Source organism: Phragmites australis, chromosome 6 (genome assembly GCF_958298935.1).
Source record: "Phragmites australis chromosome 6, lpPhrAust1.1, whole genome shotgun sequence".
Lineage (NCBI taxonomy): Eukaryota > Viridiplantae > Streptophyta > Magnoliopsida > Poales > Poaceae > Phragmites > Phragmites australis.
In genome coordinates this window covers 6,284,772-6,306,884 of record NC_084926.1, presented here as the reverse complement: position 1 = coordinate 6,306,884, position 22,113 = coordinate 6,284,772, and the positions used below count along the sequence as shown (strand labels likewise).

At 44.3% G+C, this 22,113-nt stretch overlaps 2 protein-coding genes and 1 pseudogene across 2 annotated transcripts; 1 reads left to right on the top strand and 2 right to left on the bottom strand.

The window, feature by feature from the left end:
- Nucleotides 1–156: 156 nt before the first annotated feature.
- Nucleotides 157–8,099, bottom strand: LOC133921344 (enhancer of mRNA-decapping protein 4-like). The gene is made up of 13 exons (XM_062366169.1): nt 7,256–8,099; nt 6,492–6,541; nt 6,146–6,302; nt 5,837–6,055; nt 4,909–5,037; nt 3,962–4,535; nt 3,056–3,888; nt 1,940–2,299; nt 1,745–1,864; nt 1,407–1,577; nt 1,118–1,276; nt 773–898; nt 157–668 (listed from the first exon to the last, which is right to left on the bottom strand). Exons 1-13 carry the CDS (start codon nt 7,988–7,990, stop codon nt 360–362), a joined length of 3,942 nt encoding a protein of 1,313 aa, XP_062222153.1. The 5' UTR covers nt 7,991–8,099; the 3' UTR covers nt 157–359.
- Nucleotides 8,100–14,645: 6,546 nt separating this feature from the next.
- Nucleotides 14,646–17,048, top strand: LOC133921342 (probable glycosyltransferase 7; annotated as a pseudogene).
- A 251-nt stretch (nt 17,049–17,299) lies between these two features.
- On the bottom strand, nt 17,300–21,798 carry LOC133921343 (DNA-directed RNA polymerases IV and V subunit 4-like). The gene is made up of 10 exons (XM_062366168.1): nt 21,637–21,798; nt 20,629–20,784; nt 19,757–19,855; nt 19,493–19,597; nt 18,329–18,440; nt 18,138–18,215; nt 17,987–18,020; nt 17,832–17,900; nt 17,643–17,738; nt 17,300–17,553 (listed from the first exon to the last, which is right to left on the bottom strand). Exons 2-9 carry the CDS (start codon nt 20,720–20,722, stop codon nt 17,664–17,666), a joined length of 666 nt encoding a protein of 221 aa, XP_062222152.1. The 5' UTR covers nt 20,723–20,784; nt 21,637–21,798; the 3' UTR covers nt 17,300–17,553; nt 17,643–17,663.
- Between the last annotated feature and the right edge of the window lie 315 nt (nt 21,799–22,113).

Below are 22,113 nucleotides of genomic sequence, written 5' to 3'. Positions count from 1 at the left end.
GCTGTTCCTTGCCACCTGAAACATCGTCGCCTTTTGCATTCCAAAATTTTGGGTGAATCACCCACTGCAAATCGGATGCTACTGGTTTCAAACGTTGAGATACAAGGACCACGACAGACTATGATCAACGAACAATATAGACCAGACACTTCGACGGTATGGAAGCGCTACAATAGTCCAATTTTAAGAGTGACAAAAGCGTACTTTACACCAGGGGCGCGCCTCCACCCTCTTGCAAGAGGTCGCAACGTCATGTCAATCACCCTTCTAGGTTCCCGTTGCGTTTCAAAATTTCTCTATACAAGATAGAATAGGCCGTACTTCCCACAGTTGCACAGCTACCAATGGGTGCCTTAGAATCACTTGTAGCTAAGCTGAACCGAGTTAATTACATGCATGATCACGCGGATACTGGTGCCATCTGATGGATTCGTGGTGGGGAGTGACCGTTGGAGGACCAATTGGTTGTAGACTTGCTCAAAGATGGGTCGCACGTGCACGGCGATCATCTGGTCTGTCGGATTGATTGCCATGGCAACATCTGTCATCCATTGAACCTTCCGTGATGTCTCGTTGCTAAGGTCAACTGCTAGCTGCTGCAATAGGGCCAGAAGGACCCCCTGGTTAAGAGGGACAGGGACCATTGCACATAATGCACGCAAATCAACCTGAACAAGAGGGTGCAACTATCAGAAATCCAAAACAAGGTGGTTCTAATAAGGATGGCAATGAACTAGGGTGGATCTTAGCTGTCCAATTCAGTGGAAGATACCTGAGAGCACAGCCACGACACTATGGAAACGTCACTTCTTTGAAGAGCCATTGTAAATGCCTCATCAAATTTGCGTTCAGATATCAGTCTACCCAGCTCTTTCATCGGATCTAATGGAGCCTCGACCTGTCAAAAGGCAAGGCAGTTACAGATTTATATGTATCTAGTCATTTCATTCTTCGTATTATACTTCAAAACAAAAATAATAGTATAATTATCATAACCTATAGGCATGTTAACAAAGATGAAGATACTACATGACAAGGATCAGACATGTCACAAGAAATGAAATCAATAAATTGTCATCAGCAGTGTTACTGAAGGTGGAAAATTGTCTGCATTCACCTCTGGGGGACCGCCCATAGGACCATTGATGGGCTGCAAAGCATTTGTATTATGTGCCTTAGCATTCCCAGAAGCAACCAGTGCCAATAGCTTGCGATGGCCATCAAGTAACTCCGATGAAAAACTCTGGGTAATTGATGATGCAGAATTGATGGTTTCCTGGGGGATAAAAAAAATCAAAATACAGCTCACGAAGTCAATTCTTAGGCTGGAAAGAAATGAGCATCCATCAAATTTCTGTTCCCTGTTATTTCACATACAACTATACAAAAATTAGTGTCAAACTTACCTTTAAAGTTAACGCTAATGGAGTATGTGCTGCCTCAACTTGCTGCTGAATAGCAACGGTGTGCTCAGACATTCCTTTCTGAAATGCACCATCTACTTGCTCAAACATTGTCTTGCAAGATTGTTCAAACGCTGGAACAAGCAATGATTCAAAGCTAGTGCGTAAAGCATCCTGCATGCGTACATTTAAAACCAATCAATAGATGTACAATAGCTAAAACAAAAGGCATTTAACAGATCAAGAGTGCCATGTTCAATGGGTCAAGAGTGCCATGTTCAATGGGTTATTAGCTGCTGCTTACCAATCATATAAAAAAACAAGCGCACAAGGATCCATACCTGAAGAACCTGTTTTACAGATGTATGAAACTGCACTTGGATTTGCCTAGCAAGTGTAGCTTCAAGTTTTCCACTAACAGACTTGTCCAGCTGATTGCACACCTTGTCACCCACCCCTTTCTGAAAACAAATGATCAATGAGAGGAAGCCTGACTGAATTCAACGTAACAAATACAGCAAGAAATTAGCTACAACCTGAACTGAATCAGAAACGGCAGAAACTAAGCATTTCTCAATAATAGGTGTTATTGCCCGTGCAACAACAGGCCCAAGTGAAGAGATTTCTTTCTTAAGTAACTTCTCCAGCATAGCAGGAAAGTCCTTGTTTATCGAGCTCGTGATGAGAGTAACCAATTGTTGCATTCGCTCTCTTTCAGCCTTTTCACGTTTAGTGTTTTCCTCCTGGAGACGAGCCCACAAGGCATCAATGTTAACCTTGACAGATTTCTCCATGGTACGCCCCAATGATGTCTCGAGTCTTTTGCCTTCCTTCGCAATATGGGCAGAAATCATAGTACCCAACTGCTTCTCCATGTCCTTGTGCGTCACTATAAGCTGAAAGACATACAAGCACAAATAACTAGAAGCTCATAATCATATAACTTTGTATTAACATTTAGATGAAAATAAACATATAGTTGACCTAGAATTCTCCATCCCTCCAACAGCACTAAACAAGCATATAGCAAGTCAAAACCAACCAAGAGACATTACAAGTAATCCTTTTCCTTCTTCCCACAAAAAAAAAAGACAATGCTTTGCTGGTTTACAAGCTGACAAAAAAATAAGTTGAACATATGGAATCAAGCCCAGCTCAGGGTTCAAGATTGGGCTTATGGATCAAGTGGCCCAAAACTACTAAATGGAATATCATGGCCAGGAACACCATGGAACCGAATTAAACTACGATAAGTTGTTATTCTAGCAAAAGAAAAGGCTCACGTAAAAATACATTCATATAATGTCCATATACTTATATAGCATTAGGACAATTCAGGACTCTGCTTTGGTGAAATTTACTTGTAAGTTGTACAAAAGCTAAGACGATGTGTCAAAACATTTATAAATGCCATCGTCTCAATAAGAAAGAGGTTGACATTTGAAATTGGCAAAGCAGTCCTCAATCTTCACAGCTAAAAAGATGCAATTCGAGAATGGCTGGTACACAAGAGCAAATGTAACCATGTTGCACTAAAATGTCTAGTAATATCTGCAATGTAAAATGGGTGAAGCTGTAAAATACAGACAATATATGTGTTTCACTAAGGGCACCACATAGCGCATGTATTACGAATAGTTTGATGTGATCACCTGTTGCAGCATCCCTTGTGTGGCAGCACCTTCTGGAAAGGAGTCAATAGGAGGATATGCACAGCTCAAAGGCTCATGTGACTCCGTTGAGTTGAAAGCACTCGCAGGAGATGACTGACCAGATGTCTGAGGAAGCAAAGATGATTGCTCCCTGGAAGCAGAGGAATGATCACTTTTCTCGGGCATTTCCACAAACTTTTTCAGGACATTTTCATCAGCAGCAACAGTTTGCTCAGACGCCGGTCTATCAGATGGTGACTGTGATTCTTCCACGCTGTACTTATCAGCTGTCACAGAGCGCTCACTGATCATTTCAACAGTTTGCTCCAATGAACTCTGAGTTTCCTTTATAGCTTCAAGTTCTGAATTTTGATCTGGTTTACTCTCATCAATATGTTTTGGTTCCACTTCTGCAATCCGAGAGCTGCTACCAGAAACATCTTGAATTTTTCCACCATCAGATTTAGAGACATCATTGTTCTCAGAAGAAGAGAGAGTGCCCGATATAATTTCAGATGGAGTTACCAAGTGTGTAGCATTCCCTCCAACCTGAAACATCAAACGGGCATTTGGAAGCATTGCAACATCGCTGTGACTGTCTCTTGGCTCATCCTTTCTCATGGGCATGGGTGTATCTTGCCTTTTCAAAGCATCACGCTCCATGTTTCTGTTTGCCGTGTATTCATAAGCTGATTGGTCTATATCACGGTTGCCAGGTGATGGTCCTGATCCAGCAAGCTCCATCTTTGATGTAAGAGGTGCAGATGGAAGATGCATGGAACCATCACCTTCTGAATATGTAAGCGGTGGAGCTGATGGTTTCGGATCAAACTCTGCAGATAAAAAATGAGAATGAATTATTTCTGATTTAACTGAAGGAATTATGAGGACTCATAACTGCATTACCTGCAGACTGGTCAACAGTTGATAGTTTACTATGAGCACCGACAGAATAAGAGTCGGTGAAACTAGTTCCTGTAGATGACTCTGTTCCTACCACTTCCAGAGGTGTCTCATAAGCACGGGAAATAGCCGGATCTCTTCCAAACCCAGTAGTATCAGCTGTAGGAGGCGAACAGAGTGATAACTCCAGTCCATACTGCTGAATGGCCATTGTTTGGACACAGTAGACTTGAACAACTTGTTCACCATCATGTTGGCTTTCATGTGTTCCGGTGAGGCTTAAAATAGGCATTGCAACTGTGAAATCGGCTATATAGTCCAAGCGAGTAGAGGCAGGATCTGGGCCATATTCAACATGCACGGCGTAAATAGCATTCTTTTTAGCATTTGCAAGCAAAATCAGGCTTGCTTGAGGCAGCACTGCGACCTGGTTGAAAAATGCCTCCTCAACTCTAGGTTCCAAAGAACTAACAAGTTCCAAGGTCTGAGTACAATTCCAAGTCTCAGAATCACTTGGTAATAACCAACCATCTTCGTTAGTAGAAGCCCAAATTTTAATTTCTCGGTTCAGAGGACCCTGCAAAAAAAAATATTAGCATGTAATGTCTGGTGAAAATATCTGCTTAAAACACACAGCAAAGTAACTTTTCCCTAACGAAAAACATTTTCTCCGACATATTAAGCATTTCACAGATTATCCAACCCTGAGCAGTCTTAGGTTCATATTAATTGAAGGTACCTAGAGTTCTGCTCACAGTTTAAATGAAGTATAGCAAATTTAGCACCTACAGTTCTTATAAATTGTACTCATTTATTATTTGGCTGCAGATTTAGGCTGCTGAATAAATCATGCTTAAAAAATTTACAGAACAAAAACACATGCTTAAAAAATATACATGAAACGGATAAAAGACTGGCATATTTAACGTAAAACATATACGAATACATACTGCTGTAACGAGGTTAATATGATTTGGGCGCTCAGGTGCCGTAAGAAAAGCAACCAAGTAAACAGCTTGACCATCATGTGGCTTTAGAATGGATAGAGGCACTGGTTTGCGATCATCCCAGATCTTTATCTGCAATGAGAAAGACAATACACTTTACAAAAGGGCCAATACTGATGAATAACACTGCTCTAGAACACATTGTGTCTGACAAGGAAAAGGATGACAAACTAAGGCCCAAATCGCTAACAACTTGGCTACTGATAGTGGATTCATGAGAATATATCACATCAGCTTGGATAGTGATTACGCTGACAGCACAGGCTGTTTGTGCATGGCAGATTTTCTGATACGCTGAAAACCACACAGTCTACAGCTAGGCTTCGCAAATAAAAAAGGTAATATTTTCCCTTCTTTTCCAAAGAATAGTTTTACAATGTAAACATTGCAGTCATACACGAGAAATGAAACTCAATCAGAACCACCAATACGAGGGACAGACGAAACAACAGATCAATTGATAGATTACTCTATCATAGTCATGCCAGATCCATCAGATCAACTTAAGCAGCAGGCCTAGCCGCCCCGATATAGGTATTATGTTTTGCTTTTTCAAGTGGAAGTGAAGTTGATCCATCATAATAGAACCAAGGTTTGAAAAATGAACAAGTAAAATGTTATTGCAATCCTATTATACTAATCATGTCTTGGATCATAACTTAAAATTTGTAGTAGGACGTACTGTTTAGCAAGTGAGAGGAAAAAGACTTTCAAGTTGCACCTAAGAACAATTAAACTCTAATGAGATTGAACCTGAGAATCACATCTGAGCTTAGAACCGATACAGTGCTTGAAAAGTATAAGGAAATCATCCAGCAGAGTGCAAATTAGCAAAATATTTTATGGCAACAGTAGGATATTTGATACAGACCGTGCCATCCTTTGATCCTGAGGCCAGGCGCGTACTCATCCATTGAGATATGGACAGATCTGTCACATCGCCATCATGCTTACCAACTAAGCGCACACCATCAATAAGCTTTTCAAGATGACATTTAACAGGTTCTTCCACAGTAAAGTCTCTTCCCTTTCCCACTTTAGTTGTGTCTATTCTTAAGACACAGTTTCCAATTCCAACAAACAGAATTTCCTGCAGGATATAGGCGCAAGTCAATTTGATTTGTAGGTTGAGATGCAAAAAGAACATCAAGGGGGCAAATGTGATGTAAATAAGGCTTACTTGCTTATGAGAGTGCCAACAGATCCTTGGATGGTAAGCTTCAGAATCGCCTACAACCTGGATGGCGATTTCAATCTTTCCAGAAATTTGTGGTTTATTTTCCTTATCAGGTCCCTCATCAATCCTCCACACATATATCCGCCCATCTACACTAGCGCTGCAGAAGATGGAAGAAAATTAGGACAAACTCTACCAAAACAAGAGTATATACATAGAAAAGGATCAGATAGCTCCAAATGCAATCCCAGATTACACGATAATATCTCTCCACGGGTAGTGTGGGGATCAGTCGGATCACATATTATTGCAGTGGTAACTAGAATATCTCATCATTTTGTATTAGTACCTTGCCAAACGATGGACATCCTCAGCAAAGAAAGCCATGTCTGTCACCCTCTGCGGCAAAACAGAAAGGTAACAGAATAGATCACAACAAAAGGAGTTGCGTGTTGATTAAAAATCATAAATTCACAAAAAAGGAGAGGAGCACATAACCATTTAATAAGACTAACAAATATCGGACATAAAAAAATCCTTAACTTCGTCTTTAGGCACATATAATTGTAAGACACGTCACACATTACATCAGCTATGTTGTTAATTTATGATTTCTGCACATTAGTTGAGTCTGGTAATGCAACACATGAAAATGGCTACAGATACAACTATCTTTTTCGAGCTCAGCCCACTTGGCCAAAAGCCACAAGTGCACTTTGCATGGATGGAGAATTCTCCTAAACTAGACCATTTTAGACCGATTTTAACAAGCCAACCCACAAATAAAAACATAACTAGCCTCTTTGTTAGTCTGTTAGCAACGGTTAATTTTATAATTTATCAACCTCATAATGCATCAAACAATATCTGGTCCTCTTTTTAAGCCATATGCAATACATGCAGTTGAGCATGGCACAAGAAAAAAAAGTTATCATAGAATATGTTGAAGTATAAAGAATGTCATTCTATTTCATGGGCAAATCAATACGCTTCTCTTCAAGTTTTCACCACAAAACAATGCCTAGTTGGACCATACACGCTAGCCAGTAATCCATCTAAACATTTCTACACGAAACTAATCAGTGACAATCTCTTTGAATCTACATTTCATACCTGTGTGTGACCCCGGAGGAGTGAGCGAAGCGCGGTGTTGATGTTCAGCACACGGATGTTCCCGAGCTTGAGCCCATACACGATGTACGTCCGGTTCACCGCGATCTGCCTGCCCAGCACGAGCCCCGGATCCGACGTGTACTTGGTGATCGGTGTCACCTCCAGCTGCGGCGGCTGCACCTCCCCGGGCAACCTCGAGTCAACATCGTGCACCGCTCGGTCCCCGCCGCCCAGCAGCCGCCCCCTGGGCACCTTGCTGGTGGTGCTGCTCAGCATCCTTGCCGGAGGAGCGGACGGCATCGCGGGGAGCGGCGGCGGCTGTGCGAACTCCGACGTCGGCGGGGACATGGAGACGGTGGTCTCGAGTTGGGTCGGACCCGAGTTGCCGAGCAGCTGCATGAGGCGCGCACCGGGGTTGGGGCCCGGGGCTGCGGCGTTGGGGTTCGCGTTGGGGTTGGGGTTGGGGTTTGGGTTTGGCATGGGGAAGGAGACGACGGGGCGGGGCATGGCGTGGGGGTCCTGCGGGTAGTGGAGGTAGGGTCCGCGGTGGAAGGGCGGAGTCACCGGAGGATAGGAGTAGGGACCGGGCGGCGGAGGCGGGCCAGCGGGGCCTCCGGCGCCGCCGGAGAAGATGGGAGCGGCGGTGGCTGTGGACATGGGGTTCGGGGGTGGCCTGAAGAGCTTTCCGAGCTCGAAGGGTGGGTTGGGGTTAGGGTTTCCGGTCGGAGACGCCATGGGAGGCGGCTCGGGAGGGAGGAGGTGGCAGTGGAGTAGATCTGAACTGGAGGAAGAGAGGAGGAGGAAGTGGAGCTGCGAGGAAGGGCAAGCCGAGGTCGAGGTGGAGGTCGTGCTTGACTTTTCACGGCGCACCCCTACATTTTGGCTTTATTGTCACAAGGGACATAGGAGTTCTTTTTTTTTAGCTCAAGGGACATAGGAATTCAGCGAGGTCAATTTTTGTGTTTCGACCTTCAAATCGAAGTGCTCGCATGAATTGTTCAGTGATATTGGGTCCCTTAATGGTGATGTTATTGTTTCATGTAAAAATTATTTAAAATTTTAGCATTTCTGCTCTAAGTGAAGACTAGAGGGTACTTGAAGGCATTGTAGTGTAGGGATATTATGAGCAAGTAGCAATGGTACACTTTTTCTAAATAAAGTTTTCACCTGTTTATATTGAAATTGTTGCGATCATGGTAATCGGGATTACAGTACAGTAGATAAGTGTAGGGTAGAACTGAGATTCATCATTTACTATATCAAAGCAGTTAAACATTTATAGTCCTACTCTAACCACTAGATTTATATTATATTAATACCCATGTCTATTAAAATATTCTTAGAATATTATCTATGTATTACCGTCATTGTATAGGTATATGACCTATTGACATAGAACTTTACGTTTACGTCTCCGGCTATCTTCGATTGGTGAGGTCTTTGGTATGCCAATCATCTGGTCTTCGAAAAATGAACATTCCGATCTTCTCCGAGCTTTGCTTATTTAGGTTAAATTCTCAAATCTCGCTAACCCCTTCAGTGGTTTTTGACCTATCAGAGTTTTAGCCTTCGGACTCCACTCTTTGACCATACTTCAGTTCCATACCTATGACCAAATTAGCTCAATAAAAACGCTAGTATCGCCAATCGCTTTATATCCTTAGAATTGGTTGAGGCTGACCGAAGCCAAAGGGATTCAACATGGTATATTTTTTCCAACAGAAAAGCATATATGACTTTAATGCAACTCCTCGTTGCGGTTACCAGCTTGCATACCTAGCCTGGCCAACTAAGAGCATACCAAAACCAGACCTTAAAATGGAGGATTAGCTAAGTTTGGTTGATGCAGTTCACAAAACATCAATGTTCCAGGAGCATACATTGGATAGAGAAACTCAAACGACTTTAAACTACATAAGGGTGGTTTCCAAATTAACCTCCTGACGCCCCTTAACAAAGTCTTCAAACTAAGATATTGTTTGTTTTTTATTCAGATTATGGATTCTAGTCATAAAAACAAAAGCACAAATAAATAGTCATAATATAAAAACTAATTCTTATAATTCACAAAATTAAGTTATATTACAAAATCCTACAATCCATAATCTGATGAGAATGAGCTTACACAGATTCTACATATTATATCGGATTCTTATAATCTAAACTAAAACAAGCAGGCATAGGTTTCCAGCTTCTGTAGCTTTTCATCCAGGTGATTCTGATCACACGTGGAGCAGCATCCTCCATTTCTGCGTAAAGAAGACAATTTTGTACAAAATATAAAGAGGTGATGATTAACGTTTAAACTTGACCATGCCTATAACAACGGTACACTTCTGACGAGTAACCTTGAAAGAACATACAACATACTGACATAGTACCAAAATTATCAAATCAACTCGAAGTCTCAAACCGTTGCATGACTTGCATCTTGAACCACCGTCTAAATAGCTGGTCGGTCGAGGTGCGAACTGCAAGCCTCGTTCCCTTTCCAAGTATATATTGTTTTCTGATCTCCATGTAGAAAAGAAGCATCTTTGTGTAGATTTGCTTCGTGAGGTCAAGCGGGCACTTGTTTAATTATTCAAGGCCGGATCTGACGGCAGAGATCATCAGTATGCACGAACCGACGCGGAAGGGAGACGTGGTACGGGAGTAAATTATACAGGAATCTATTTAAAAATATTCTATTAAGATTTTATTTATATTATCTATTTTGTAATTTAATAACTAAGTTAAAAAGAATAAAAATATATAAACACATATTATTAAAAAAGAGTCTTTTATAAAGCCGAATAGAATTTAGTTTTCCAACCAGATACAACGAGCTGCAAGAGGGAAGGTACGGCAACACGTGCGCCGCATGCAGCATGTCTCCCGAAGCCACCACACGATCCGGCCTCGCCTTTCGAGCAGAGCAACTAGCCGTGCTCAGATGAGCCACGAGACCGTGACCATCAGAGCAACGAGACCACGGCCGACGAGCGGCGCGTTCGGCGTCTCCCTGATCTCATCTCCTCTCGTCTCATCTGAAGAAGGTCCATATCAACGCAGCCGGGACGACAGACAGTGAGACAGAGCGTGCCAACAATAAGCATGCAATTTCTTTCTGACAATAGTACAATGCAAGCAGTCGCGACAAATATCGAGGGAAAAAAATCAAGCATGTTACATCTATGATCTATGCCAAATATCAAGCATGTTACATCTATGATTTATGTCAAACTAGCAGCGCTGAGCTCACAGCTCGCACCCGAAGACCATTCAGACTACTATAAAAGCAGATGCAAATAATTCAGGGTCCTTGGGTCCCATCGAAATTGCGTCCTGAAAAGGGACTGGCCCACAGCGCACGACGACAGAAGGAACTCATCCTACAGTAAAACGTCTCATCCAAATTCAGCAGGGTGACGATGATTCCTGAATCCTGATGCCTTTCCCTGGCCATATTGATTGGCTATCTGCTTGACCCAAACGTCTCCACCCAACCACCCAGGCAGCAATCGCCTGTCCCAAACATCATCCGCGATTATCTCCTTCCTACTTAATTTCCGGTGGCTAATACGATCTGATAAAGAGCGGATGATGTAGAAGCTAATGATCCTTCGTTTTAGTTAAGCGATGATGATGACATTTGAGGAAATGTAACTTCACATGTTCTTTGGCACGTAGTCTACTTGATTATCTCATATATCTTATGATTCTTTCATTAATCTTCAATATGAATCGCAACACAAATTAATAGTCTCGTAAGCCATACGTTTGTATGGAAACACTAGTGTCGATGCATTAGGTCAAATTTGCAACGTAATCGCAGCGGGGACTTGGCAGAACATCAGAGTCGAGCAAAGCAAAGCAAACTATTCTCATTTTTAATCGGTTGAACGATCTAGCTTTCGCAGATTATTTTCCAGTTAGCAACACTTGCAGGCTGCAGCTACCTGAAGGTGATGCAATATGAGGTGACGTTCTCATGGATCCATTATCAGGACGAAGCATGGGTTTGCATGACCATTAAAGCAAGATCCTCAATGTACTGCAGCCGCACCATAGGTGCAAATGTGCAACTGTAAATATTAACAAGTACACACAGGATGGTGGCTCACAAAGAGCACTCGTTATATTACTGTGAAAGACATAGAAAGCAACACCAGTCACCGGATTATCATATGAATTTGGAAAGGGAACAAAGAAAATTGCTATCTAGGAGCAGCGTCTTCCGAATAGTAACGGGAGCGATTTCATTTTCGCATGAGAAAGAACAGATAATCCATTGTCCGTATATACATGTAGACATACACCGGATCGATTTACGTCCAATCCTTGGCACTTTGGCAGCCGATGACATGACAGCCCAACTACCTAAAGGATAGGGCCTGCCACAGCCATTCTGGACGCAAAAGCAGCTTCTTAGAGAATCTAAGTGGTGTTCCAATCAGCAAACACTATCATTCTCGTGCTTTTTCGCAGCATTTCAGTAACACGTAGCTCACTGCGTACTGAAGCTGTCACATCGCAACTAATCATCTGCCCCCGTAGCTGAGCAAGTGAGTTCATGAACAACGGAGAAACATCGAACATGGCCATATGGGATAGACTACTTTAAAAGACGATAAAATTAGAAATAAAGTCCAAAGCAATCCAACAGTGCCGTGCGTGCATCCGGTGAGAGTTCGAGCTTCGAGCATGGCATCAGCTGTTTCCGTGGCGATTGGCCGATTGCCACCGAAGGAACCAAGCTAGAACACATGCGAACCATCTGATGGAAGTATGGAACGCCTCCTAACCACAAAAGAAGGGATGTTATCAAGGGAACAAGCGATCTAGCAGGCGTGCACTGCAGTACGATAGCTCAGCCAGCGCTCATCGGGTCATTGCGACTCGACGCCGGCGGAGACATCTTGCGGGGGCCGGCAGGGTAGCCGGCGCGAGGCGGAAGAGAATCGTGTGGCCCGTGGCTGAGCGGGCAGCTGCCGAGGCCGGAGAGGGATCGGTAAATGCAACTACATAATATAGTGCGTACCTCTATTTCGATTGTTTATCTCTTTCAACTTATACGTATCTGCCGATTGATACTTTTATCTATCTATAATTTTCTCACTTAATCTTTCTAACATGATTCTCAACAAAAATAAAACCGTGTGTGGGCACCACTCTACGGAATTTTCGGCCGAGGAATTCGCGAGCTTTTTGTGGGAAGAATGTCAGCTATGGGCCGTGGTTGGGAGACCCAAAGACAGGCCGGGAGGCCCGCGCCAAGTAGCCCATTCGGCTCTCTGCGGCGCGTCACCAGGCCATGCATGCATGATGCCTGGGGGCGGCGATGACGCTCACCTCCTGCGGCGGCTTCGGCAGACGCGGGTGTAAGGTGTCTCCTGTCAGCTACTGCTAATAAATGGCTGCGGCACCGGTAGGTGAAGCAGGGACCGTCGTCCCCATGATCCACCCCGGCCGTCGTCCGCCTACCTAAACTCCAGCGCTCCGGCCAGCCATTTCCCCGGTCCCTTGTGTCGTTCCGTCGTGGTGGCCTGGGTGGGCTGACTCGCTGCGGAGCGGTTCGGTGCCCGGGTGTCTGGGTACAGTGCAGGACGTCCTTAGCCACAACTGCACGCCAGAGAGAATCTACACTCTGAATCTCAAACTGACAAATCTGATTTTTGATGAGCAACGCGTCATGCAAGCCGCAAGATCATGGCTTTATGCTGTATTACAGTCTGTTCTTCAATTTGTTCTTTGTGCTTCTCCGTTCTTAAACAGTGATGCTTATAGAGGGGGTGGATCCCGCACAAGTTCTTGGAATCTTGGGAGGTGGGGGGGGGGGGGTTCAAAGTGATAAACAAATAATTATCTAGTGCAAACTTCAAACCAATGTTTTACACAAGCATAACACCTAGAAAAGGGCATACCACTAATTTACCAGAATATTCTTTAATCGGGACAATATGTCAACATTCTTCAATTTTCATGAGAAGAGATCTATACATAAAACATGATAAATTAGCGATATAAAAATTTCACATGATAAATTAGCGATATAAAAATTTCTTCTTCCTCAATACCCCTTATTAGGGTGTGTTTGATTAAAGAGTAAAATTAGACGAGTTACGATCATTCATATTTTTAGAGATATGATCATCTATCTGTTTGGTTAGATGGATGTGATTGTGTAAAGGACGAGTAAGATGGGATGAGAATAATTAAGTAAATTATATCTTAATTTTAAATAATAATATTTAACTATACACTATTGAACATGCACTAAAACTTATCAATGTTTATCTTACCATAGTAATTACTAATTAACAATAAACATATTAATTATCATTAATTGATACATGAATAGTACACTAATCAATACACTAACATTTATCGATCATGATCTCATAATAGTATATAATAATTAGTAATACAATACTAATTATTACAAATCATTTTATTTATGATCACAATCAGATAAAATAGATGCCTCGTCCACAAAAAAAAGTCGGCTCATTCTATACCGCATGTATAAAGAATATTCCTCTGAAAATTGGATGACTCGTCCATCCATCTTTAACAAATCGTGCCCATCCACTCTCATCATCCCTCCAACATTGTGTACTCAGCGTAGTGCTGTGCAGGAAGCTCCTTGGGCCAATGGGCCGTTTCCTGGTTGACTGCCCAATTCACATGCCGAACAGGCTTTCTGCAGAAGCTCCTCGTATCCCGAGAATGGCAGGCTCATGCAGCAGAACACTTGTCAGGCCACTCCGCCCTCTGGTCAAAAATACACCACCGTTTTGCTCCCTCTCTGCATGCAACAGGGGTACGGTACGCAGGAGTAGTCAAAGAAAGAAATGTTAGAAAAGCCAGCAGCGACTCAGGGTTTCTTTCGCTTGTATGAGTAGTCAAGTGAACAGAAAATCTGTCAACTTCCCTTTAAAAACCAAGTTAGCGTTCTCACGTTGCAGCCTGCAGAGTTGTCTTGCGTATCCTGTTAAACTGAAGGCACGAAAGTACGAAACAAAAGCAATATACGGTCCAAAATTGCAGCCGCCATGCCACATTGCCACTGCGTGTCTCTGTGTGTGTGCTAGCTAGCGCGCAGGCCTCACCAGCAACCAACACGGAGGGACGCGCCGCGGCTAGCTGCCATCCACGATCCGTGACATCACGGCTGCGACGATACGCAACGCAACGCAACCCAACGCATGCGTCCGCCCCGCCCCGGGTGCATGAATCCCATTTTGTAAGCATGCCGCGGCCCACCGCCCCGCTCCCTTCCCTTTGGGCCTTTCGCCCCCGCGCGAACAGACCATCGCCGGGGCCGCGCCCCCCGAAAGTAGAAACACGCCGCTATTATATACGGTTCCCGCCACGGCCAGTGCGTCAGTATGTATGTGGCGTGGCGTGACACGCCTGTGTGCACGCCGAGAGCCGGAGCTCACGATGCCGCCGCGCTCTGCAGCCAAGGCGCCGTTGCTCAACGACGCGCTCCTCTTCACCGCGGGCGCTGTCGTGGCCACCGTGCTGCTGCTCACGCTCGCCAACCCGTTCCCTCCAACCGCCGATTACAACGGAGCCGCGGCCCTGTCATCCGGGTCGTCCGCTGGTGATGGCAGCAGCCGCACGTTCTACGATGACCCGGCGCTGGCATACACCGTGGGCCGGCCCATCACGGGGTGGGACGAGAAGCGCGCCGAGTGGCTGCGCGCGCACCCGGAGCTCTCCGGAGGCGGCGAGCGCGTCCTGATGGTGTCCGGCTCGCAGCCGACGCCGTGCCGGTCCCCGGGCGGGGACCACATGCTCACGCGGCTGCTGAAGAATAAGGTGGACTACTGCCGGCTCCACGGCGTGCAGCTGCTGTACAACACGGCGCTGCTGCGGCCGTCGATGGACCGGTACTAGGCAAAGGTACCGATGGTCCGCGCCGCCATGGTCGCACACCCGGGGGCGGAGTGGGTGTGGTGGGAGGACACTCCGACGCCGTGCTCACCGACATGGACTTCTGCCTCCCGCTGCGCCGGTACCGCGCGCACAACTTCGTCGTCCACGACTGGCCGCACCTCGTGTCCAAGGCCAGGTCCTGGACCAGCCTCAACGCCGGCGTGTTCCTCATCCGAAACCGCCAGTGGTCGCTCGACTTCATGGCCGCGTGGGCCGCTATGGGGCCGGACTCCCCGGACTACCGCCGCTGGGGCGCCGTGCTCAAGTCCAGGTTCAAGGACAAGGTGTTCAACGAGTCCGACGACCAGTCGGCGCTCGTGTACATGCTGCTGCAGAGGGGCAGCCGGTGGCGGGAGAAGGTGTTCCTGGAGAACGAGTACTACTTCCAGGGCTACTGGGTGGAGATCGTTGGGCGGCTCGGCAACATCACGGAGCGGTACGAGGCGATGGAGCGGCGGCCCGTGGCAGCCGCGCTGCGGAGGCGGCACGCGGAGAGAGAGCTCGTGTCGTACGCGGCGGCAAGGGATGCTGCCTTGGCCGGGGCCGGGCTGGCGGAGAGTGGGGCCGGTGCACGGGTGGCGCACTTCACGGGGTGCCAGCCGTGTTAGCCATAATCTTGATTTGGTTAGTTTACCGTGTTGGTTAGCACCTGAGTTTAGAAAGAGTTGAAGTGGTCAGTGCATGGGGGTGTGTTAGTGGCGCATTCCTGTGTGTGAGAATAGGTAGTTGTTAGTGGCTATGTTAGTACGGCTAATGGCCATGAGTTTAGGAGGGAGTTAGTGGTGCACTCTTGCTAGACGTGGGCACGTGTAGCTGAGTCGTGGCATCAGGAGCGGACCGTGATGGCGACAGGTGTGTGTTTAAATAGCAGTCCACATGTAATCAGAAAAATGAGAAGATAACAGACACGAAAAATATAGATGCTTTGGGGCTGCCGTGTAGGAGCCTTGTGGGTATTTTTCTGGTGTGCTTTTGTTCATTCACTTGAGTTCACGTGCGTGTGTGCGCCTTGAATTGTGTCTGTGAGAGATAAACACAAGTTTGCGGTGGTGAGAGAGTTAGAGAGATGGAGACGAGCAGATCATCTCTAACAATCAATATTAGTGTTAATCTTGTTGCATGCATATTTATTTATTTTGTATTGTACTGCTCATATATTAGGTGAGTTTATACGTGGGTATGGATGTCTACTGAGACTTGCACGTTGCATTAGTGAGTCATGTATGAACGTGTGTTAGCCATAGGCTTGGTAGTTGTTTAGTGAGTGTTGAAACGTATAGTGCTCAAGATAGATCGAGCCGGTGGACTCGGAAGCCAAGGCGTTTAGCACTTATCTATTTAAGTTAAACACTTGTATTAGACAGTTAAAAAAAGCAAGGAGAAAATCTAGCTAAGCAGTTGCGGTCAGACCAAGTGTGTGCTTGTTTCTTTAGTCTTTGCGTTCATCTTCCAGCTAGTGCTCGCGTGTGTTTGTCTTTGTGATAGTTGTGTCCGCGGCAAAAGAGTGCGTGAGTAATAGAAGCTGGGCCAACAAGCCGTGCAGCGGGCAGCGGAACGAGCATTACTCCGGGGCACCTGCGACGAGGGCATGCGCCGCGCGCTCAACTTCGCCGACGACCAGGTGCTCAGGGCGTACGGGTTCCGGCACGCCGGACACCTCGGGCGACGTGCAGCCGCTGCAGTTCGATTACCCCGCACGAGGCAGTGAGTAGTGATAAGCGTCGTGACTGATGGACGTGAGCTCCAGATATCGTTAAGCTTGATGCATCGCGCATACAAACTGGTTGCTGCTGCGTGCCGTGCTTTTTTGTGGTTGATTACTTCAGACAGTGTACCTAGTTTTGTGTTATTACTGTTCAGAGTTTATCTAATCATACTATATCACACTTCAGTTTCTCTAGTGATTTTAAATCAGAATGCAGACCATTAAGGCGCGCTATCTCACAGATTCATAGAGTAAGTAGCACTAAAAACGTAATGTGTAACGTACCTGCCTCCAAGAAAACTTCAGGTTTCACGCTCAGAATGCACGACTGAAACTACAACTATAAAACACACTCCGCAAAAGAGAACTAGTGTGCATAAGCAAGGAGGAAAATGGATAGGCAGGAACCAACAGATAGCAACAAGTCAACATCTCCATTGTTTAAGCTAGTTGCCCCAAGGGCAGGCGGTACTTAGCAACTCTGAGCACACTGGTTCAACCACTCAAAGCTAAATCTGCACTTCTACAGTTAGATAATTAGATATCCTGAGGATTGCATCAGGCACATGCTACGGTTTTACGTATACAGCATAACCTGATTAGGCAGAACATCCAAAACATTAAAGGATCGGGTAGCAGATTCCACATTGCTTGATCAGCAACATAACTGTTCCAGATTCAGGAGGCGATGGGGACCAATAAGAAAGGTGTACAATCAGTATAGCCGTGTTATTTGAATATCTGCATAAGGATTACCTGCATAGTTCCATTGGAGATTCACTTCACTGCTTTTATGTTGGCGAGAGCAGCAAGAACCTCAGTGATTGGACCTTCGGTAAGTGACCTAGTAGCCTGGATAAAAACAAATTTGGATTTTGCTAGGGTTAGATGTTGGTTACTTCAAAATGCCAAAATCCTAAAGTACCAATGGAAGAGGCTGCTGACCTTGAGAGATGGCACGAGTGCATAAACCTCTTCAACGGTCTCCGGCCCAATGTTTGCTATCATGCATATCTGTTACAAGCACACCACAGAGTGAGATGAGGGTAGTGCGACATAAAAAAAAAATAAGGAAAGGAAAAATAAATTAAGTAACAAACCTCGCCATCATTAACCCCACATTTTTTAAGAGGTCTACAGCAACTAGTCAAGGAACTGAACTACTAAAATGCTTGCTTGATAAAATGATATAAATCCATAATAACATGCAAGTTCTAATAGATCTATAGTCTAAATCAAAACTTAGGATACTCCAGAACTTGTTTCACAGAGCTTGCAGTGGTGAAATGATTTCCTTCATTTGCATATTGGAAAGCTTTGTCAAATGACCTGCAGAAACAAGAAGAGAGAGTAAACAAGAAGCCAAACTGCCAAGCGACTTGAACATGGCACAAACAATGACTAGTAGGGTAGAACAAAAGAAAAACAACAAACATTCTTACTCAGGAATTTTGATCTTTGGATCCTCTGATAAGATAGCCATATGCTCATGAATTTCTTGCAACAGTTTAGCTGCTTCGCAATTCATTAGCATTCTAGAATTTGGAGGGATATCTGCATCCAGTTATAATAACAATAAGATTATTTTAACGCCTGTGATTATTTGCGAAGGTAGCAGGATTAGCTTACACGGTTCCTTTAGAGAGAAGGGCTCTTAGAAATCAAATTTGTTTGTACATTCAGAATGGCATAAGACGAATCAACTCCATTACAGAAAAAAACATTTTACATAAACACAATATTGCCTCATATACCACTTAAAATGGCGTTTGAGCTCATAAGAGGTGGTGGAAAAACACAAACAGAAGAGCCAAATTCCCAAACACATTTTCTCGAACACCTCGTGTGCATACATTAACAAGCAAAAAAAACTCCATAAGAACTACACACATCCACTATCAACAAACAGCTGACCGCAACATCATCATCCCAAGAATGCCAAAATATCAAAAGACTCTAAGCATGCTCATTAACAATATATCAACATACACCATGTCCCATCTCACCATGGCAAAACCGCACAAGTAGCAAGCAACACGACCAACTTACGAGCACGAATGTCAAGATATACCAATAAGAGATAGGCACAATGATTTAAGTGGAAACCCTTGCAGGAAAAAACCACAAGAGGCTGTAAGAACAATCGATCCATTGTAGATAATAAGACAAAGTGGGAGGCAACAAATAGAGGACATGATCCAAATTTCTCACAAAACACATTTTAAATCAATTGATTGTGTAGATATAGTAAGAAAAAAACACTCGCCTCAACCTCACACAAACTCTCCCTGCTCATAAGGTTAAGAACAAAGATAACAGAGTGTGGAAGAAGTGAAGAACTCCAAAAGTCGAGCAGCAGCACGGGAGCTATTTTGAGACCCCAAACTCTCCCTGAATGTGTTGAAGGTACCAAAATATCCATAGGGAATTACCACAAAAGTGGGTCTTTTCAGAACATGGGCTCCTAAAATTAAGCGGATAATGACCTCCAAGTGAGACCGAAAATCTAAGCCCCCCATCAATAATAGTCAATTTCAGCATTAGAAGCTTGAGTAACTAGCATAAAAATAGGCTGCATTTTGAGAATTTTACTGAAGGGAACTGACCAAGCTCAAGCTTTAGTTCTGCATCAGATTTAGTAGGCATCACATTCGATGCAGAACCCTTTCCACCTTTGCCAGCACTGTATGCCTTTCCTTTGCTACCTTCTCCTTAAAAAAGGAGGGGAAAATATTAGAGCTTCACACTGATAATATAGCACATTAAAGAAAGAAATGCAACAAGAGTACAAAGGTAAAGATCCTGACCTATATCTCCAATGTTTTACGTAACTTTTGAGAATGATGTGTAGTAAAATTATTTGTGCATACCTTTAGAAAAGGATGAAGCCTTTCCACCAGTTTTTAGGCTCTCTGATGAAGCCTTCCCGTTTGACTTGGTGTGACGGGGAGTCAGCTCTTCTACAAAACCTACAAACAGGCAGTGCTATATAAGAGTTCTGCAGGTTTCAACCACTTATCATATTATTCATGTTCAGTAACATTCAGATATATTCGACCATGCATCATATTATTCATGTGAATAACATTCAGATATAGTTTTCTTGATATAATGGAGCCCTGTATTTTGATCTTATCAGAATACAGAAGTACAGCATATGCAGCTCAATTATTACCACGGCACCAGTTATGTGCACCCATGAATCATGATCCAGGAGTAATTTGCAGCACTCTTGCGATTGAAGTGATGTGAGTGTTCACACGTGATCGATGACAATTAATAGGCAGTGAATGTAAAGTATTCAGATAAAACCAAAGGACAACTAAACTGTGGTATTTCTTCCTCTGCTGACATTTTTCTTTAGTAAGATATCAACTGTATGAAGCTGACAAAGAAAAGCCGATGGCCACTACAAGAAAATTTTGGAATCAAATGATTGAAACCAATAAACACGATCATTTCAACCATGCAATGCTGTTTTTTTCCTCCACTGAATGTCCTCAAGCACTCCTTGAGTACAACATGAAGTCTTCTTAATGATGACTAAATTGGCAGGAACATTGAAAGAAATCTCATTATGTGTAACACACAGTATACAAGAGAACAGCAAACAATTAATACTTGGTAGGTCCAGAATGTCAAAGAGTGCAATCACAAAGTACATACATTAAAAGAAGAAAGGATTGATTTATGAGTTTATAGAATGACAAAATTGTATCATGAAAATTGAAAGAACTGTTACCTTCAGAGTCAGAGCCAGAATCTGATGAGCTGATCATAACAAGTCCTCTTGGATTGGCAGAACTCTTGTGCCTTCCATTCGGTAACCAATCCATTGACAAAACTTGTCAAGACTCTTACTCAAAAGACACACGTAAGAAAGTTCTGCTTCTCAAACCTACATCATTCATTTAAACTCATCACATAACAGGATCACAAGATTGCACAATAAACAGTGTGTCATAAGCGCCTTAAGTTGAAATAATCTTTCCAGACCAAAGTACCTCGCCGCAATCACCATGAGCATACACACATGACACGTCTGGTACTTCAAAGTGGACATATAAACCACTTCTAGTTTACTTCTCAGGTTGGACCAAAGTCTTCACAGGACGAATGACAGACATACTACCCGCATTAACAAATGACTCCTATAGTTCTCTTCAAGTAAATTCCTCTGGAAACTAAACCCCCAGATTTTCTTTCATACACTGTATGCATGAAGAAACCCATATGACCCCCTACTTTCCTCCCCAAGTGAGAGCAAAAAGCCCATGGTTTTCGTACCAATGTTTGATGATCAAAGCACTTCTTCTCCCCCCCCCCCCCCCCGGCGCCCCAGAAGAAAACGTAACTTTTCCCGCAGCTCTGGGTACCCAAACAGAATGTGTGCCGCAGTGTCGCCGAGCACCCCCAAATCCGACGAAAAACAGAGCAAACGAACAAACAAAACCATAAGCCCACACATAATCACAATGTATCCATCACTACGAAAAGTCCCTCCCTTTGATCGCCACCCTCAGTTCACCACGACAACATAAGTACAGAACCCCCTTCGTGTCAGATAAACCCTAATACATGGTCAGGTGGGGGGCATAACGGAGGCATGTGGAGATTTTTTAATCCCTAAAAATCTTGGGGAAAAACCTGATACAACAAGTCCTCTACCACGCGGCGAATAAATCCGCAAATGAAAAGACTCTGCAGAACAACTCGAACGATCCGCCCAAACAAGGTAGGGCTTCCTTACCCGCAGAAGAAGAGATCAACCCAAGCCCGGACGGATCTCCACTCCGCGCCAGTCCAGGGGGGCTGAGGACGACGCTAGACGAGAAGGCAGAGAGGCGCAGCTGCGGTGGGAGGATGCGTGGAGTGGATTGGGGTCGAGGTGTGTTCACAGGGGAAGCATTTCCTCTGAAGTAACGTCGGAGGGCAGTGGTCACTGCGTGTGGACCCAGACGTGTGGGATCCACGCGTCAGTGACCACTGCACAACGTCAGTGGATCCCGTCGCGTTCACAGGAGAGGGGCAGTGAAGACTGAGGAGACATGAGTGTCGTGGAGAGCCTATGCGGACTCGGTTGCTAGGCATGAAAACGTAATCGGTAAATCTCCCTATTCCGTATTCTGAAATTGTTTTTAAATTTTTATGCAAAAATAATATATTGAAAAAACGAAATTGGAAACGAAAAAACTTTATGAAAATTAAAACGATTTAAGTCATTTTA

Bases quoted from the DNA above. Each gene is read 5' to 3' on its own strand.
- LOC133921344 (XM_062366169.1), bottom strand. From the start codon at position 7,990: ATGGCGTCTCCGACCGGAAACCCTAACCCCAACCCACCCTTCGAGCTC. The intron at 6,056-6,145 runs GTAAGCCTTATT...TATATCCTGCAG, and splicing joins GTTGGCACTCTCATAAGCAA to GAAATTCTGTTTGTTGGAAT. The intron at 4,536-4,908 runs GTATGTATTCGT...TTTTTTTTGCAG, and splicing joins ATATTAACCTCGTTACAGCA to GGTCCTCTGAACCGAGAAAT.
- LOC133921343 (XM_062366168.1), bottom strand. From the start codon at position 20,722: ATGGATTGGTTACCGAATGGAAGGCACAAGAGTTCTGCCAATCCAAGA. The intron at 18,021-18,137 runs GTATCCTAAGTT...TAGTTGCTGTAG, and splicing joins TCTGTGAAACAAGTTCTGGA to ACCTCTTAAAAAATGTGGGG. The intron at 17,901-17,986 runs GTTTGTTACTTA...TGCTTGTAACAG, and splicing joins GTGGGGTTAATGATGGCGAG to ATATGCATGATAGCAAACAT.